The sequence below is a fragment of the Scyliorhinus torazame genome, chromosome 19 (assembly GCF_047496885.1).
Source record: "Scyliorhinus torazame isolate Kashiwa2021f chromosome 19, sScyTor2.1, whole genome shotgun sequence".
NCBI classification, from domain to species: domain Eukaryota; kingdom Metazoa; phylum Chordata; class Chondrichthyes; order Carcharhiniformes; family Scyliorhinidae; genus Scyliorhinus; species Scyliorhinus torazame.
In genome coordinates, this window is record NC_092725.1 from 44518139 (window position 1) to 44538866 (window position 20728).

General features: G+C 48.0%; 1 protein-coding gene and 1 long non-coding RNA gene across 3 annotated transcripts in view; one reads left to right on the forward strand and one right to left on the reverse strand.

The window, feature by feature from the left end:
• LOC140396106 (uncharacterized) overlaps nt 1-20728 on the reverse strand; it is a 201192-nt gene that overhangs the window by 93301 nt on the left and 87163 nt on the right. The window lies entirely within an intron of this gene.
• The window catches only part of LOC140396105 (aldo-keto reductase family 1 member B1-like), a 66096-nt gene continuing 55054 nt past the window's right edge, over nt 9687-20728 (forward strand). For both annotated transcript variants that reach the window (XM_072484218.1, XM_072484219.1), the window contains exons 1-3: nt 9687-9839; nt 15133-15300; nt 16058-16174. In XM_072484218.1, the coding sequence (XP_072340319.1) occupies nt 9780-9839; nt 15133-15300; nt 16058-16174 (345 nt within the window). In that variant the 5' untranslated portion in view covers nt 9687-9779. The remainder of the gene's footprint in view (nt 9840-15132; nt 15301-16057; nt 16175-20728) is intronic.

The following is a 20728-nucleotide window of genomic DNA, read 5'->3' on the forward strand; positions in this document are numbered from 1 at the left end:
TCTATAACTTGGTGTGTGTCTATAAATCTTGGTTAATATATATGTGTGTGTGTGTTTGTGTGTGTAACCTGATGTTTATTTGTGTGAACATCTTGGTGTGTGTGTGTCTATATATCTTGGTTAATGTGTGTGTTGCTGTTTGTGAAATGATGCTTGTGTATCTTGATGTGTGTGCCGGGTGTTTTGATGTTTGTGGGTGCGTTGTTTGTGCTAATTAGTTTGTGTGTTTGCATCTGTAGTGGTTTGAGTGTTTGTGTATGCCTTAATGGTTTTTGTTTGGTGTGTGGGCATCTGTGTACGTGTTATCTGTTGATGTCAGTATTGGTGTCTGCGTTTTGTTTGATGATAATGTTTATGAGATGGTGTCTGTGTTTTGTTTGATGATAATGTTTATGAGATGGTGTTTCTGTTGGTGAATGTATTGATTGGAATTGATGTTTGTTGGTTCATGTGTTGGTGTATGCAGTGTGCATGTTTCTATATTCGTGTGCGTTGATGCTGTGTGTGTTTGTGTATTGGTGTGTATTTGTCTTGGTGTGCGCTCTTCAGTGTGTTGGTGTGTACGTGAATGTGTTTCGATGGTAGGTGTCCTCCTGAAGTCTGTTACAATCTGCCTCATTGTTGATTGTACTTTTATAATTTTGTGCCTTCTTTAGTTTTTAAAATTATGTCCCACATAACCAAGTCCAGGTTATTAATATGTAAAAGTTATATCACAATTATATATCATGTGTATGTGTGTTGGCCTCTGAAATGTAATTTATTCATTCTCTCAATATTTTCTGCTTAACCTGCTGAGGGATTCCTGCTTTTCCATGTTTCAAATTCAGATTTCCTGCATTTACAGCTTGTTCCTAAGGAGCTCTTCACTGCTACATGTTCCTTTAGTTCGCTTTGTCTTGTGAGCCATACCCAAATCCATAAACTCGCTCTGCCTTTGCCTCAGGCGAATAATCTCCTCTCAGCCCATATAAAGAGCCACTGAGTGAAAACATATGACGCAGAGCAAGAAAAAGATTTTGTGGGGAAAAAAAGTCAAAGAAAAACTCAGGAGCTGGGATTCTCTGTGCAGCGACCCATTTCAGTTGGTGAAGATTGGCCAGTCATGCGCCAGTGCTCTTGGCGACCAGAATCGTGAAACGTGATTGGGCGGACATCGCCCTGATGGCCCAGGTCCAGGGGATGATTGACGGGATGCATGTCGCCAAGAGCACTGGCGCATGACTGGCCAATCTTCACCAACTGAAATGGGTTCCACTCGATGAATGTAAAGCTGGTGTGTGACCATGAGAGGCTCTTATGTACGCCTGTGCAAAGCCTTCATCCTGGCACATTCGACGGTTCCTGACACATTCAAGGCTCACCCCCAGGTGAGGGATTGGCTCTTGGGCGACAAGGTTATCCATTGCAGTTGTGGCTGATGACGCCTATCCAGAGGCCACAGATTGATGCAGAGACCCAGTACATCGACGTCGATGCAGCGACCAGGGGCATAATCGAGTGATGCTTTGGCCACTCTGGAGTGGCCTTCCAGTATAGCGCTAGGTAAGTCTTCCACGTGGAAGCCTGCTGAGTCCTCCAGCACACCGCGCAGCAGATAGGCGACGTGCTGGAGGAGGCGGTTGAATGCCAGGCCTTGTCCGATGAGAAGGGGGAGGGCGGAAATGGACAGGACATGGGCCCGAGCGGGCACATGAGGCCACACAACGTGTGCACCTGGGCCAGTGCATATGGGCCACCCTATTCGCCTCCAGGTTCACTGACTAAGGGTCCTGGCCAACGGCCCTGACATCCCGCCTCACTCCCACACCTCCAGCAGCCAACCACCGCCTCCCATGACCACCCTCCCATGAGCCACTCATGCAAACCCCTCTGTGATTCCTATCTGCCTCACTATGGGGTGTGGGCCCTGGGTTGCCAGTAACAGCAAGTCAGGTCTGTGGGATGAAGAATGATGATGACCTATTCTGGGATCGTCTGACAGCACCTGACTCTGCCCATGGCTGCACTTTCCACTGTCCACCTGGGTGATACCTGCCTGCGAGCTGACCATCCCATCACGTTGCTCTATCGAACCCTTGGGGTGGCAGAGGGGCAACAATTGGGTTATGGTGGAGAGGGATGATGGTGGTGCGGGGTACAGGGGCAGTGAGCATTGGCTGAATTAGGGTCCCTGCCCCGAGCCCACAACCAAAGTCCTCCAACCTCCCATCAGATGCGCCAGGGCAGGTGGCGGGAGCCTGAGTCGCTGTGGTGTTCCCGCACCAGCCCTGCGGGAGTCTGCGATCGGAGCTAACCCCGGAGGCTTCCCAGCCACCTTACTTGCCAGAGGGTACCCCAGCCAGGTGTAGTGCCAGCTGGAAGTACCCCTGGCATCAGGGACAGGCACCAGGGCCCCGACGGTGGCGGCCACCAATGTAGCCAAGGGCGCGGGGATGGGGGGGGACATGCAGAGCTGAGTCCGCAGTGCCAACCGGGACCAGCATTTAGCCCGTTGCACCTGGTTCGGCATGGGAATATGCATCATGCTAACATGTCAACCTTTCATCCCTTGCAGACAATGGATGTTGGAATACAACCAGCAATGTGTGAAGCCATATGAGGCGGCAAAGGACGACCATTCACGGCTGGCAAAACAGGGCCCATTGTCCGACATGACAGTCATCGGAATGCCGTGGCGAGCAAAGGTGTCCTTGCAGGCCCTGATGACCGCTGACGACGTCAGATCGTGTAGGGGTATGACTTCTGGGTAATTGGAGAAGTAGTCTATGATGATGACATAGTCCATGCCAAGGGCGTGAAATAGGTCGACACCCACCTTCACCCAGGGGGACGTCACCAGCTCATGGGGCAGAAGCGTCTCAGGAGGTTGCGCTGGCTGAAACCTCTGGCAGGTTGTGCAGTTGAGCACCATGTTGGCAATATCGTCACTGATGCCCGGCCAGTATACAGCCTCTCGGGCCCTCCGTCTGCACTTCCCGACCCCCAAGTGGCCTTTGTGTATTTGATTGAGAACCATCTGGCGCATACTGTGCGGAATGACGATCCTGTCTAGCTTCAGAAGGATCCCATCAATGGTGGTTAGGTCGTCCCGTACATTATAGAACTGCGGGCACTGCCCTTTGAGCCAACCTTCCGTCATGTGACGCATCACTCGCTGTAGAAGGGGGTCGGCCGCTGTCTCTGTGCGTATGCGGGCCAGACTGGAGTCATTAGCCGGCAGATTTGCCGCTGTCAAGGCCACCTGTGCCTCGACCTGACATATGAACCCCTCCGCATCTGGTGGTGTACTCACTGCTCGGGATAGGGTATCCGCCACGATGAGGCCCTTCCCTGGAGTGTAGATCAGTTGGAAATCATACTTCCTGAGTTTAAGTAGGATGCGCTGGAGGCGAAGGGTCATGTAGTTCAGGTCCTTGTTTATTATGTTGACCAGGGGGCGGTGGTCAGTTTCGACCGTGATTCGTGGAAGACCATATACATAATCGTGGAACTTGTCCAAACCAGTTAGCAAGCCCAGACATTATTTTTCAATTTGCGCGTAGCGCTGTTCTGTGGGGGTCATGGCCCATGATGCATAGGCAACCGGGGCCCATGACGATGTGTCATCTCTCTGCAGGAGCACTGCTCCAATACCGGATTGACTGGCATCAGTTGAGATTTTGGTGGGACGAGACGTGTCGAAGAACGCCAACACTGGTGCCGTGGCAAGTTTGTGTTTGAGCTTCTCCCATTCTAGCAGGTGTGTATGTTACTGGAACTCTGTAGATTTTTTTACGAGATGGCGCAGAGCCGTTGTGTGGGAAGCAAGGTTGGGAATGAATTTCCCGAGGAAGTTGACCATGCCCAGGAATCGTAGTACAGCTTTCTTGTCGGCCGGCCGCGGCATGGCTGTGATGGCGCTTACCTTGTCTGCATCGGGACGGACCCCTGATCGGGAGATGTGGTCCCCCAGGAACTTCAATTCGGTCTGGCCAAAGGCACACTTGGCTCGGTTGAGGTGCAGGCCATTTTCCCGTATGCGGGCAAAAACGCGTTGGAGACGATGGATGTGCTCCTGCGGTGTGGTGGACCAGATGATGACATCGTCCACATATACGCGCACCCCTTCGATGCCTTCCATCATCTGCTCCATGATTCTGTGGAAGACCTCGGATGCCGAGATGATGCCAAATGGCATCCAGTTGTAGCAGAATCTGCCGAAAGGGGTGTTAAAGGTGCATAGCTTTCGGCTGGACGGGTCCAGTTGGATCTGCCAAAATCCTTTGGAAGCATCCAGTTTGGTGAATATTTTGGCTTGGGCCATTTCACTGGTGATTTCCTCCCGTTTAGGTATGGGAAAATGTTCCCGCATAATGTTATTATTTAGGTCTTGAGGGTCTATACAGAGGCGTAGCTCGCCAGAGGGCCTCTTGACACACACCATGAAGCTGACCCATGGCGTGGGCTCCGTGACCCTGGATAGGACCCCTTGGTCCTGCAGATCCTGCAGCTGCAAATTGAGGCGGTCTTTAAGTAGCGCAGGAACCCTGCGAGGTGCGTGAACGACCGGGATGGGGTCCGGTTTGAGGCGAATTTTGTATGTGTATGGCAGTGTTCCCATGCCTTCAAATACCTCCTGGTTGTGAGCGAGGAGCGATTGGAGATTTGCGTTGAACTCAACATCCGGGAAGTCAGATGTGTCGCCTGGAGAGAGAGACAGAATTCGCTGTACAAGGTGGAGAGCCTTACATGCCTGTGCGCCCAGCAAGGAATCCTTCGATGAGCCAACAATTTCAAACGAGAGTGTGGCCGTGTGCGTTTTGTGTGTCACCTGGAGCTGGCAAGATCCCATGGCCGGGATAACGTTCCCGTTGTAGTCGACCATCTTGCACCGGGATGGCTGGATAGGTGGTTTGACCTTCATGGCATGGAATGCTGAATATGCTATGAGGTTGGCGGATGCGCCAGTGTCCAGGCGGAAAGTGATCTGCGATCGGTTGACCGTCAGGGTGGCACTCCATTCATCGGCCGGATTTATGGTGTTGACCCGGTTCACATCAATGACCGCAACCCGGAAGGCATCTTGGTCATCTGTGTCATCAGGCGGGATGTCCTGATGTGCGGGCTGGACGGTCCTTACGTGTCTGCGAGGTTGTTGGAGATGTGTAGGATCCATCGGTTGAACCGCTCAACAGTAGGCAGCGTAGTGGCCCATCTTGCTACAGCGTAGGCATTGTCGGTTTTTTGCAGGACATTGCCCTTTTAAATGTGCAGCTCCACAGTTGCCGCACGTCATGACTTCACGGCGTTCGTTACGCCGCTGCGCATGCGCAGTTCGGTCTTGCATCAGGCGCGCCTGCGCAGTGCGTCCCTTGATGTTGCCGTTGGTTTTGGCGCGCACAAGCGCGGGAGACCTCGAAAAGCGCGTGAAACGGCCGCCCTCGTCCGGGCCGCGGGCCGGGAGATACTCGATTGCCTGGATGCGTTCGGCATCGTGGTCGGCCTGGCTTGCCGATTCGATCGCTAGGGACCCCCTCCGTGCCAATTCGGTCGCCTGAAATTGGGCAAAGCGGCTGGTCGCATTTTCATGGAGGACACAGGCTTCCACCGCAGATGCTAAGGTCAGGCCTTTAATTTTAAGAAGCTGCTGGCGTAGGCCACTGGAGGCAACGCCAAAAACAATCTGGTCCCGGATCATGGACTCTGAGGTGGTGCCGTAACCGCAGGATTGCGCGAGTATGCGGAGGTGCGTCAGAAAGGGTTGAAAGAGCTCATCCTTACCTTGCAGGCGTTGCTGAAAGATATACCTCTCAAAGCTTTCATTTACCTCAACGTTGAAGTGCTGGTCGAGCTCGAGGAGGACCTTGTCATACTTGGATTGGTTCTCGCCTTCCGCGAACACCAATGAGTTGTATACATCGATGGCGTGCTGACCTGCGGTAGTGAGGAGCATCGCAATCTTTGTCTCGTCCGAGGCACTCTGTTTTTCGTTGGCTCGCATGTACAGTTCAAATCGCTGCTTGAAGAACTTCCAATTGGTGCCCAGGTTCCCAGCGACTTGCAACGGCTGCGGTTTGTTGGTGATGTCCATGGCTCAGGATGGCAGCTTTGCCGGCAGGTATTGATCCACTCCTGTACCATGTAGTGTTGGGTCTCTGATGTACAGATGAGCCAACACGGTTGTATTTGGTACAACGCTGTTTTATTCTAACATGCTACTTACAGTTCGGTCTTGATACTCTGCACGTGGTGACTCCCTGAGTGTGTTGTTAATCAGGTCCTGTCCTTGTCCTGGTCTCTAGATGGACTGGCCACCAGGTGTCGTGTTTCTTCTCTTATACTGTCTCTCTCCTTGTCTGTGATTGGCTGTCGTGTTGTGTGTGCTGATTTGTCTGTTGGTCTGTCTATCATGATGTGTGTGTTTGAATATCATGACAAGGAGGAGTTGATGAGGAGGCAAACCCCTCCACCCTTCGCTTTGCCTGATGATGCCGTGCGGTCCGCCCGGTGAATTGAGAAGCCTTCAGGTTGTATGGCACAGTCCGGTGAGGCAGGGGTGAGCCATTTCTCTGTGAAACAGAGCACACAGCAGTCTCTTACTTCCCTCTGAGAGGTAAGTCTGGCGTTAAGTTCATCCAGCTTGTTTTCGATCGCTTGGACGTTTGCCAGGAGTATGCTGGGGAGAGGGGTCTTGAAACCGCGTTGCTTCAGTCTAACCTGCAGACCGCCGCGTTTCCCTCGCTTCCTCGGTTGGCGGCTGCTGCTGGATGATCCTGGGATCTGATGGCCGATGTCAGCTCTTGTGGAAGGTAGGTGGTTGCGTCTGGCGGGGTCCAGGGTGCTGGCGGGGACCACCGCGCTGTTTACGTATCTGGGGTCGCGTCTGACAGGGTCCCGGGCACTGGTTGAGGTAGAGGGATTGCTAGGGGGGCATGTTTGCGATCTGGATGGGTCCCGGAGTTCTGCGGGAATACCTTGCAGCGGGAATACCTTGCAGCGCGTTTGGGTCCTCGTGCGCGGTCTCCGCCGTTTCGGGGGTCTTGGGTCGTGGGCATCCTGAGGCAGGTTGGGCTGGGTCCCGTGGTCTGTTCCCTCTCTGGGCGCTCCTGGGGTCGGATCTCGAAGTAGGCCCGGTCGAGCCTCCACGGAATTTTTCTTTCTTCCATTACCAGGTAGGTCGGGTCACTGGGCGGGTCTCTGGGGGTCGCGTTGGGCCGGGTCTTGCCGTCGGGGATTGGGTCGGGAGCTCCGGGGACTGGGCAAGGCGATCCGGGGGCTGGCGTTGGTAGTTAGGCCGGGTTTGGTGCTCCGAGGTTGGGGCTTCACTTCCGGTTTGGGCCGGTTTGGAATACACTGGTCTATTCATTATATGAAACATTTGTTGAAAGAATGTCTGAATTCCTGCAGACATGACCCTAAAGTTCAATAGTTTATTAATTATCTGAAACAATGAGTATATTTTCACAGTCATGGCATTTTCACAAAGAACAAAGTACAATACAGCACAGAAACAGGTCCTTCGGCTCTCCAAGCCTGTAACAGTCATGATACCAACCTTTGCCAAAACCCTCAGCACTTCCTTGTGCCATATCCCGCTATACCTACCCTATACATGTGTTTGTCAAGATGTCTTTTGAACGCCCTTAACGTATCTGCTTCCACAACCTCTCCTGGCAACGCATTCCAGGCACTCGTCACCCTCCATGTAAAAAACTTGCCTTACACATCCCCTCTAAGCTTTGCCCACAGACCTTAAACCTATACCCTCTGGTGACTGACCCCTCCACCCTGGGAAAGAGTGCCTGCCCATCCATTCCATCCATGTCCCTCATAATCATGCAGACCTCTATCAGATCACCCCTTAAGCTCTGTCTTTCTAATGCAAACAGTACAAGTCTAGTCAGCCTCTCCAGATAGCTAACACCCTCCAGGCAACATCCTCGTAAACCTCCTCTGCACCCTGTCCAAATCCTCCACATCCTCCTGGTAGTGTGGTGACCAGAATTTTGCGCAATATTCCAAGTACAGCCTTACCAAGGTTCTACACAACTGTAGCATGACTTGCCAGTTTTTATACTCGATGCCCCGTCCAATGAAGGCAAGCATTCTGTATGCTTTCTTGACTACCTTGTCCACTTGTATTGCTACCTTCAAAGATCTGTGGACCTGCACGCCAAGATCAATCTGACTTTCTATATTCCTAAGCGTTTTGCCATTTACGGTATATTTCCCCTCTATGGTAGACCTACCAAAATGCATTACCTCACATTTGTCCGGATTAAACGCCATTTGTCATTTCTCTGCCGAAGTCTCCAACCTAGCTATGTCCTGTTGTGTCCTCTGACAATCCTCAACACTATCTGCCACTCCACCAACCTTGGTGTCATCCGCGAACTTACCACTCAATAATAATTTTGAATAATTCCATTCTCTAGCTATGCACTCAATCAGTACCTAAAGACATCAATGACTCAATAAATTAATAACCTATCAAGGCCCATATCCTCCCCTCATTCCCTCTTCCTCTTCTACAACTCTCCAACAATTAAAGTGTGAGCTGTTGCATTGAGCTGATCTTTATTTTCTCCACAGATCAGGTAGTCAAAATATGCAAAACAAAACCTGAGAGATGTTTTTACAATCTGGGTGGCAACAATTAAATCTGTCCCCCAAATCTGAATTTACTGTCACCATGTACATATGGTGCAACGTATAGAACATATTAATGAGGCCCTCACTGTAATCAGTGTTACTGTACTGTGTACAGTGTCGCAAACAACAAATGGAATATTTTCCTGTCAAATTAGCAATTTTGCATGATTCTGCTAAACTAAAATTTATACTCTTGTTGATTTAGTATTTGCAGCAGTACTACCTCTAGGACTTACACAAACACTGCATAATATTGTTGCTGTTCTTAATATTAATAACCCATGCTGCATATCTAACAGATAATATTTGTAACCAGATGTCAACTGGGACTTTTCTGTGATTGTTTCTGAATTGATTGGTGAATTTTGAAAGGGCCAAAATATTTGTGTGCAATTGAGGAGGAAGGTTCAATGTGGGAGGGGATCACTGTCCCAGAAACAGGAGAAGAAACAGGAGAAGTCTATGATGTCACTTGCTGGTCCTCGCTGAGAGTAACAACTTACATCAAAACGTCCATTTTTCAAGAGGTCACAAAGTGGTTCACTGTCACCTGGTGTTAGAATAGCCACTGGAGGAAACGTGGCAGCTCTTTCACACAGCAAGATCCCACACAGTGCAATGAGGGAATAAGCAGGTCATCCACCTGAAGCTTCAATATCTCTTCACAGAATGGCCTGGCTTGCTGTATGTTTTCTAAGTATATGCCCGCACAAATAACCATATAATTTGTGGGGATGGGGGTTTAATGATGTTTATTGAGAGTTGGATATTGACCATCAACATTCTCCCACGGGCATCCAGCCTTCTGTGCCCTAAATGACAGGGTACATGGCAGTGTGAGTTTAATGTCTAAGAGTGCAGTACTTCTGCAATGGGGCTGTCAGTCTGGATGGTGTGCTGCTGCAGCCTCTGGAGTGACTGCTCGAAGCCAGCCCTCCTTAAAGGCAAGTGCCACCGGTCGCCCCGCCCCATGCCATTCAGGGGGAGGGGCGGGGCCACGGCCCGGATTTTGATTGACACCGGATGCTGACCAATTAGAGTCGGGGCTGGAGCTAGGCCCCGCCCGGGAGCCCCTGGGTTTGATTTAAAAGGCTAACGGTAGTGCGCGAGGCGCAGAGTCTGGAAGCTTCCAGCAGTCGCTAGAGATGTCGCTCAGCCTGGGGAATGGAGTCTGTATACCGATAATCGGCCTGGGCACCTGGAAGGTGAGTGAGAGACAGGCTCCCTTTCCTCGAGTGGGTAAAATAACGAGGTGTGGTTATCGAGGTGGATGTTGGTCCGGGGTAACGGGTATGTGGGTCCAGGCTGGGAACAAGGGTTGGAAATGAACTTAGAACATACAGTGCAGAAGGAAGTCATTCGGCCCATCGAATCTGCACCGACCCACTTAAGCCCTCATTTCCACCCTATCCTGTAACCCAATAACCCCTCCTAACCTTTTTTGGTCACTGAGGGCAATTTGTCATGGCCAATCCACCTAACCTGCACGTCTTTGGACTGTGGGAGGAAACCGGAGTGACTGCTCCGGATGGAGCCCACGCAGACACAGGGAGAATGTGCAGACTCCGCACAGACAGTGACCCAGCGGGGAATCGAACCTGGGACCCTGGTGCTGTGAAGCCACAGTGCTAATCACTGTGCTGCCGTGCTGCCCAATGGGCAGTAGTTATCACAATAGCTTGTGGGGATATTGGGGTTTGTGGCTGGGGGCAGGTGGGGGCATTGGGGTTTGGGGCTGGGGGCTGGTGGGGGTATTGGGGTTTGTGGCTGGGGGTATTGGGGTTTGTGGCTGGGGGCTAGTGGGGGCATTGGGGTTTGTGGCTGGGGGCTAGTGGGGGTATCAGGGATTGTGGCTGGGGCTAGTGGGGGTATCGGATTGTGGCTGGGGGCTAGTGGGGCATCAGGGACTGTGGCTGGGGGCTAGTGGGGCATCAAGTATTGGTTTGAGGTGGATATTAGACAGGGTATGTGTGTATTTTTTATATATATATATATTATACAGGATGGTGACTATATTGAATTTTTTTTAATGAACTTCAAGCATCAAATTAATATTCGCTGACATTTGGGTTGGAATTGATGTATTTGGGCATGATATTATTCCTGCACCTTGAAAGGACTTTCTAACATAATGAAATGTGTTCAACGTGCTCCACTTCAACAATCGTTGGATGGATGTTAATGGCACAAGTTATGAGAAGTGAAAAGGCTGGGAAAGAGCTGAGATTTTAGGCAGGAGTTCCAGAGATTAGGATTGTGTTGGCTGTGTGCCAGAGTCTGATGGTGTAGTTTCACAGAAGGCAGACAGAAAGACATAGAAACTTGTGTAATCATAGAATTTACAGTGCAGAAGGAGGCCATTCAGCCCATTGCGTCTGCACCGGCTCTTGGAAAGAGCACCCTACCCAAGGTCAACACCGCCACCCTATACCCATAACCCAGTAACCCCACCCAACACTAAGGGCAATTTTGGACACTAAGGGCAATTTATCATGGCCAATCCACCTAACCTGCACATCTTTGGACTGTGGGAGGAAACCGGAGCACCCGGAGGAAACCCACGCACACACTGGGAGGATGTGCAGATTCCACACAGACAGTGACCCAAGCCAGAATCGAACCTGGGACCCTGGAGCTGTGAAGCAATTGTGCTATCCACAAGGCTACCGTGCTGCCCCACGTTGTTGCAGGCACGTGACAGAATGGAGAAATTTGAAGCTGAACAGGAATATCAGCTATGAAACTTGTGACAGATTTTACTGCTACTGGTATTTCTTTAGACCGAAATGCTTTTGCAAGTTTTAAGCTTTTACATTTTTATTTGTGTGGCAAGTTTATGGGCTGAATTTTATGGCCCAGGGATGGGGGTGAGGCTGGAAAATGTGGCGATCCATTCAAAAATCTATTGACTTTGGTGGGAGTGGAAAATCCTGCTGGCAGAAAATTTCATTTGAATGAGCAAATTGATATTATCATAAGGAAGATCGCATCTGAGACCTGAGTGAATTGTATTAGAATCTGTATCTCATGAATCATGAAATTGTTGTGAATTTAATTGTGTGAGGACTAAGAAAGAGAGTAAATTAGAGTGGGTCAGTTCACTGCCAAATTTGAGTATAGGAAGGGAAAGAAAGATTAGATTAAGAGACAAAAATAGCAGGTAGAAAAAATAAAATAATTTATCGCTCAATCATAGAATAGAATCATAGAAAAATTTCAGCACAAAATGGGGCTTCAAGTCTCCTCTCCCCAGCATACCCCTGGCAGATGTCCAAGTGATCGAAAACAAACTGGATGAGCTTAACGCAAGACTTACCTCTCAAAGGGAAGTAAGGGACTGCTGTGTGCTCTTTCATGGTGACATTGCTCACTCCTGCCTCACTGTGAGGTTGACTGTGCCATACAACCTGATGGCTCCTCAATACACTGGATGGACTGTATGGTAAAGTGAAGAGTGGAGGGCTTTGCCTCCTCATCAATCCCTTCTGGTGCTTGGGTTTGACAATCCTGGCGAACTACTGCTCCCAGACCTTGAATACCTGACTGTGAACTGCTGCCCATACTACCTTCCACAGGAGTTCGCTTCTGCAATCATCACGGCGGTCTATATCCCACCCCAGGTGGAAGTGAAGATGGTACTTGATGAATTGTACACCGCTATAAATAGCAGTGAAACCGAATACCCGGAGGCCTTGTTCATCGTCGCTGGGGACTTCAACCAGGCCAACCTCGAGTGTACTGCCAAAATTCCACCAACACATTTTATTCCACCAGAGGCACCAACATCCTTGATCACTGCTACACACCCATCAAGGTGATTACTGATCTATTCCCCAAACACACTTCAGAAAATTGGACCATAAGACGGTGCTCCTTCTCTTGGCATGGAAGCATAAACGCAAGCGGGAGAATCCAGTTAAGAAGGTCATGCAGTGCTGCTCTCCGGCAATAAAAGAGCTCCAACCTGACTGCTTGGAAAGCAGTGGACTGGTCCATTTTCAAGAAGTCAGTGGCCAATCAAAACGAGAATGCGACTACCGACACAGACTTCACATCAGCAAGTGTGTAGAAGACTGCTTGTCAAAGAAGGTAGTACGTGCGTTCCCCAACCGGAAACCATGGTTTAATTAGGAGATTCACTCCCAACTGAAGGCCTGGTCTGAGGTGTTCAAGACAGGCGACCCTGACCTACACAAGAAATCTTTTAACCTCTGCAAAGCCATCAGGGATGCCAAGAGTCAATACCTGACTAAGCTAGAGTCACTGACTAACAACATGGACTCTTGTTGGTTGTGGCAAGGCTTAAACAACTTAACGGGTGACTAAGCAAAGCCGAGTAGAATTTCTGGCAGCAGCACACCCTTCCCCGATGAGCTCTATGTTCATTTCGAGCAGAAAACATCAAACTGTTGTCAACTGCCCCAGCAACCTCGGGCATACCAATACCTACCGACAGAGCTCCCGAAGTCAGATAGGTCCTCTTGAAAGTGAACCCTCGGAAATTGACGGGTCCTGACAGAGTCCCTGTCGTGCACTCAGATCCTGCGCGGAACAACTGATGGGTGTGTTCGTGGACAGCTTCAACCCCTCCCTACACTGTTCCAAGGTTCCCACCTGCTTCAAGAAGACCACCATCATACTGGTGCCAAATAAGAACCAGGCAACGTGCATCAACCCTACTGTTCGGTGGTCTTGACATCTATCATGAATGGCTTCGTAAGTTGCCATGAGACAAATCCAAACTTCCAGACTGCCTTGATCCAATGCAATTTGTATTCCGCCACATCCGGTCCACAGCAGATGCCATCTCCATGGCCCTACACTGATCCCTGGAGCATCTCGACAACAAGGACTCCTACATCAGACTCCTAGTCAGTGAGTACAGCTCCACCTTCAACACCATAATCCTAGCCAATCTCAGATCAAAACCCCAAAACCTAGGACTTGGCTCCTCCCTCTGCAACTGGATCCTCAGCTTCCTGACCCATAGACCACAATCAGTAAGGACAAACAACATCACCTCCTCCACGATAGACCTCAATAGCAGGGCCCACAAGGCTACATACCTAGCACCGTACTCTACTCCCTATGCACATATGACTGGTGTCAAAATTTGGCTCCAACTCCATCTACAAGTATGATATGACCGTGGTGGGTCAGATTTCGAACAACGATGAGTCAGAGTACAGGAGAGAACCAAGTGACTTTGTGTAACAACAACAATCTCTCAATGTCAGAAAAACCCTCAATGTTAGGAAAACTAAGGAGCTGGTCATTGACTTGACTGTGTCTACACCTCCCACTGCCTTGGGAAAGTGGACAGCATAATCAAAGACTCCTCTCATCCGGGTTATTCTTTCTTCCATTGGGCAGGAGATACAAAAGTCTGAGAACGTGCACGCGCACTAACAGATTGAAAAACTGCACAGGGAGTTTTGAGACTAATGTTTGTGGAGAGATAGGTGGGAGGGAAAATTCATGACAAAGAATGCAGGCATGGACAGAGGGAGGGTAATGCTTGGAGATTAGGAAAGATTGGCAAGGCTGAAACTGAGGCAGGCAAATAAGGAATGATGCATGGGCACCTACAGAGACAAGGATAGGAATGAATGCATTGTGTGACCGGTGGGAGGAATGCGTTGGTATGCGCAGAAAGTTGGAGTTACAAATGCTGACTGACTGAATGATGCTTAGGCTGGAAGGGAAGGGCCAGTTGAACAAGTGAGTTGGACCTGGATACAGAGGTGGATATGCACGGAAAGACATGGTGCAGTGGTAAAGGGAGAGTGAGGAGTCAATGCATCTGCACAATTGAGACTAAGGGACTTGATGCAGCATGTTATCTGACAAAAGATTGACACTTGTGAAGTACAACACAGGAACAGACCCTTCGGCCCTCCCATCCTGCGCTGACCATGCTGCCCATGTAACCAAAAACCTTCTACAATTCTGGGGTCCGTATCCCTCTATTCACATCCTATTTATCTCAAGACTTCCCTGGACCCTATCGTATCTGCTTCTACCATCTCCTCTGTCAGCGACTTCCAGGCATCCATTACTCCTTTATGTAAAGAAACAAAACTTCCCTCGCATCTTGAACCTATGTCCCCATGTAATTGGCTCTTCCACCCTGGGGAAAAAGCTTTTGACTATCCGCTCTGTCCATGCCCCTCCATAATTTTGTAGATTTCTATAAGGTCGTCCCTCAACCTCTGTCGTTCCAGTGAGAACAAACTGAGTTTATCCAACCTCTCCTCACAGCTAATTCCCTCCATACCAGGCATCATCCTGGTAAACCTCTTCTGTACCCTCTCCAAAGCCTCCACATCCTTCTGGTAATGTGGTCACCATCACTGAACACTATATTCCAAGTGTGGCCTAACTAACGTTCTATACAGCTGCAACATGACTTGTAATAGTGAACAATAAAACCAATTCTTCCTAAGTGTGCTATACACGTTTTGATATTCTTTTTGATGAACACTTTGATTTGTTCAGTCCCAACCAGGTCAAGTGACTGAAGCAGTAAAGGATGCCATTACTACTGGGTATCGTTACATTGATGGTGCATTTGTTTACGATAATGAGAAGGAAGTGGGTGAAGGCGTACAACAAATGATTAAGAATGGTGCTGTAAAGCGTGAAGAGCTCTTCATCGTCAGTAAGGTAAAGCGGAGCATTTTGGAAGTTATTTCCCATCAACTTAACATTCACTGAATCCACTACTAACACAGTGGTGGCAGTCTACAGGATGCACTGCAGCAACTCACCATTGCCTCTTTGACAGTATCTTCCAAACTTGTGATCTCTACTGTACTCTAGTGATTCTATTTAATTTTCCATACTTAATTCTGAACCCTTTTAACTGTCTGCAAAGTATTGATGTCTTAAAGAAGTATTCCACACTCCCGAGAGAGAAGTGGGTTCTCTGAGTATGTGAATTTGTTTCCCTTCAGTCCGGATGAAATAATCAATCGAACACCAAGTTTCTTAATTGTATGTTTATTCTCGGCCGGAGCTAAAACCACTATCTCTGAGTTACAACAGTAAGCCGAAGGCAATACATCTAACAGCAATTTATTTACATTTTGACACTGTTTCATTTCTGAGAACAGCCCCCTCGCATTCTGTCTGTGCTTTCAGCTCAATTATAATTATCTTTAAAGCTAGCAACCATTCCCAAGGCTGTTACTGCAATTTGTCTGGTGCAAAAGCAGAAGTGATTACAAGAAGGCTACAAAAAGCCTGTCTTGACATTCCTGCACACAAAGCTTTATCTAACGTTTTGTTTTCCCATAAAATTCCAATCCATCTGAGCCAAACTCTCAAGTAGGCCATCTATTGGGAGAAGGTTAAAAGTGTATTTTATTTGAATGCATTAATCTTGAAGTCCTGCTAATACTAGTTATCATTGCCCCATTAGCTGTGGAGCACCTTTCATGCAAAAGATCGAGTGAAGGAGGCTTGTTCTAAATCTCTGTCTGACCTGAAACTGGAATATTTGGACCTCTACCTTATTCACTGGCCCATGGGATTCCAGGTAAAGTATCCAATTAGGATATTTGTGTCCATTTTTCTCAATGGGGGTGTGTTTCTGACGTTCTAAAGGTATGTTCTAACACTTTCAAATTTGTTTGTTCACTGGATTGTTAAGGAGAGAATATTGGTTAATATTGTTGGTGGATTAATTTCAACCTCATTGTCACTGAAGAGAGACCCAAGTTGTGTTGCAATGCTGCTAGAGATCGCCAATATTTAAGATAAATCCAAACACAACCAATAGAACTGTGCCACAAAATTTCATATTTTTAAGCAACTGTATTGTATGTAAAGGACTTCAATAATATAAGCAGTTAACAATCTGGTTTATAACTAAGTTTACAATGCACCCAATTTGATTTCATACTTCCCCCAAGAATTTTTTCATACTTTGATATCTTCGAATTATTTACTTCTGTCAGAATCACCCAAAAGCATGCCACAGTCCTACGGTAATTATTTTAATTCTGCTCAGTACCAGCCATTTTCAGAGGTAAGACTTGCGTTTACCAGGTTTAGCTCAGTGGGCTAGGCAGCTGGTTTGTGATACAGAACAAGGCCAGCAGCGCGGGTTCAATTCCCGTACCAGCTGAGAATTATGAATTCTCCCTCTGTATACCCGAACAAGCGCCGGAATGTGGCGGCCAGGGGCTTTTCACATTAACTTCATTGCATAAGCCTACTTGTGACAATAAAGGTTATTTATTTTTACCATCACTTGACCACTGATGGCTCCAATCCCTTGTTTGGACTGCTGCCTAAATACTTCTGAACTTTTTGTTTTCCCCGGGCCTCGCTTATGTCAACTGGCCAACCTTCGCGACCCATGCTGGCCGACCTTTGCGAGACACTATTTTCGCTTGCTTTTAATGCGACAGGTAATTTGCTTGGTCCTCAGTATCTCACTTGCTTTGTCATTCAATGCTACATTTCTGCTAAGGACTTGAACTGATGACTTAAGTTCTCGCTGCATCCTTTGTCCTCGATCTTGCCATGCTTAGTCTTCAAATGCATTTTGAATTTTTGAGGGTTTTAAACTTTCATTCGCTAGTACATCCTGCATATAACACACATGGGCTTTGCATCCCTTATTTGCATTGGCACAATTAACAAAGCCAAACCTCAAGAAATTATCTTTATACTGCTTTGTTCCCAATTTCAGTTTCTTCTTAATGGCTGTTCACCAGAGGCCCTGTATACAGCTCACACTAGCACTGATTTATCCTGGTCTCTTCTGAGCAGCTCTTGTTGCACTTGTGAGATCCTGGCCTGTTTGTGTCTCTGGCCCCCTTTTTGCTTTTCAAAAATAAACAATCCATCTTCAGTTCTTTCACAGTCCTGTTGCTTGCTTTCTGACAGCCACAAACTGGAGAAATCTCTGCCCCCTGATTTTGCACCCAAAGCATGGAGGTACAGGGCGTGTGACCTGCTTCCTGCCACCTGCTCTCTGCTGGTGCTTCTGGTGGGAAGGCTCCATCGTTTATACTTTTATAGTGCTCGACCCACAGTTTGAAAACCCTGCGTTAGATATTTCTGCTGGCTGCAAGCTAGCACAAATCTTCCAGTTTCTGTTCCCTCATGAAATCCAAACTGAGTTTTCTATTCCGCTGCATTCCACAATGATGAAGTGAGCAGGCTTGTTAACATAGAACATTACAGTGCAGTACAGGCCCTTCGGCCCTCGATGTTGCGTCGACCTTTGAAACCACTCTAAAGCCCATCTACACTATTCCTTTATCATCCATATGTTTATCCAATGACCATTTAAATGCCCTTCATGTTGGCGAGCCCACTACTGTTACAGGCAGGGCATTCCACGCCCTTACTACTCTCGGAGTAAAGAACCGACCTCTGACATCTGTCCTATATCTATCACCCCTCAATTTAAAGCTATGTCCCCTCGTGCTCGACATCACCATCTGAGGAAAAAGGCTCTCACTGTCCACCCTATCTAATCCTCTGATCATCTTGTATGCCTCAATTAAGTCACCTCTTAACCTTCTTCTTTCTAAAGAAAATAACCTTCCCTCATAAGGCAACATCCTGGTAAATCTCCTCTGCATCCTTTCCAATGCTTCCACATCCTTCCTATAATGCGGCGACCAGAACTGCACGCAATACTCCAAATGCGGCCGCACCAGAGTTTTGTACAGCTGCAACATGACCTCATGGCTCCGAAACTCAATCCCTCTACCAATAAAAGCTAACAAACCGTATGCCTTCTTAACAACCCTCCCAACCTGGATGGCAAAGTTGGATCTATGTTCATGGACACCAAGATCTCTCTGCTCATCCACACTGCCAAGAATCTTATCATTAGCCCAGTACTCTGTCTTCCTGTTATTCCTTCCAAAATGAATCACCTCACTTTTCTGCATTAAACTCCATTTGCCACCTCTCAGCCCAGCTCTGCAGCTTATCTATGTCCCTCTGTAACGTGTTACATCCTACCGCACTGTCCGCAACTCCACCGACTTTAGTGTCATCTGCAAATTTACTCACCCATCCTTCTACGCCCTCCAGGTCATTTATAAAAATGACAAACAGCAGTGGCCCCAAAACAGATCCTTGTGGTACACCACTAGTAACTGGATTCCAGGTTGAACATTTCTCATCAACCACCACCCTTTGCCTTCTTCCAGCTAGCCAATTTCTGATCCAAACTGCTAAATCACCCTGAATCCCATGCCTCTGTATTTTCTGCAATAACGTACCGTGGGGAACCTTATCAAACGCTTTACTGAAATCCATATACACCACATCAACTGCTTTACCCTCATCCACCTGTTTGGTCACCTTCTCAAAGAACTCGATAAGGTTTGTGAGGCACGACCTACCCTTCACAAAACCGTGTTGACTATCACAAAACCGTGTTGACTATCTCTAATTAAATTATTCCTTTCCAGATGATTGTACATCCTATCTCTTATCAACCTTTCCAAGTCTTTGCCCACAACAGAAGTAAGGCTCACTGGTCTATAGTTATCGGGGTTGTCTCTATTCCCCTTCTTGAACAAGGGGACAACATTTGCTATCCTCCAGTCTTCTGGCACTATTCCTGTCGACAATGATAACATAAAGATCAAAGGCTCAGCAATCTCCACCCTAGCTTCCCATAGAAGCCTAGGATAAATCCCATCCGGCCCAGGGGACTTATCTATTCTCACACTTTCCAGAATTGCTAACACCTCCTCCTTATAAACCTCAAGCCCTTCTAGTCTAGTAGCCTGTATCTCAGAATTCTCCTCGACAACATTGTCTTTTTCCTGTGTGAATACTGACGAAAAATATTCATTTAGCACCTCTCCTATCTCCTCGGACTCCACGCACAACTGTCAACTGTCATTTACTTTGACCAACTTCTGCAAGTGAGCTGCAAGCTGCGCAAACCAGGTCCAAGCTGCAACTAAAACTCTCGACAACACACCCAGATAAATTGAAAGCGGAGAATCTCCCTAAGCTCCACACAATTCTATGACAACCTGAACACACGCCTGTACCCAGATAGGAATGCAAATTCACTACCTTTTAATTTCAAAGTATTTCTTCGTCCTGGGAAACCACATGCATAGAGGGAGAATTCAGAATGTCCAATTCACCTAACAGCACGTCTTTCGGGACCTGTGGAAGGAAACCAGATCATGGGGAGAACGTGCAGATTCTGCACCGACCGTGACCCAAGCTGGGAATCGAACCCAGGTTCCTGGCACTGTGAAGCAACAGTGCTAACTACTGTCCTACCATGCTTTATCATTTTATTGGAATAACCGCCGATGTCAGGTCTCCAGTTCTTCAGCTAAGTAAACCCACCTGCTATTTTACTTTGCAGCTGTTAAGGTGAAATGGACCCCAACTTTTAATAAATTCCAAGCTTGTTCATTTCAGTTTCTCTCAGAATTATTATCAGATGTTCCTATTTTTCTCACCTTCAGGGTGAGAATAATGAAGTACGTTTTCTTGACATATGGAAGTGGTTAGCTGTCAGAACTGATGTACGCAATTTGTGATTCTGAAAGAGTGGAGATGGTAGCAAGATACCTGGGAGCCCGTTCATGAAACAGTGGCGGGATTCTCTGTCGGCTGACGCCTGAATTGGGAATCATGATCGGTTTTGACACCGAAAACGTGACCGGCGCCGGTTTCATGCCAAATCACAATTCTTCAGTGTCTCAACAGCGGTGTCAATGCATTCCAGAATGCACGTGCAGTAAATGCCGTTGGCATATCATTAGCGGGCCTGACACAGCATTCTCCAGGGCCTCTGCGATTCTTCGCCTCCACTGGGGTGAATACCCAACAGCGAGGTTCACTTGTGCTTTTAAAACAGCACTGCTGCCTCACGGCACCGAGGACCTGGGTTCGATCCCATTCCCGGGTCACTGTCCATGTGGAGTTTGCACATTCTCCCTGTGTCTGCATGGATCCCCCACAACCCAAAGATGTGCAGGGTAGGTGGATTGGCCACGCTAAATTGGGGGAAAAAAAAATAAAAAAAAAATTGGATATTCTAAATTTATGTTTTAAATGAAAAGATCGCCACAGTTTGCTGACAGTC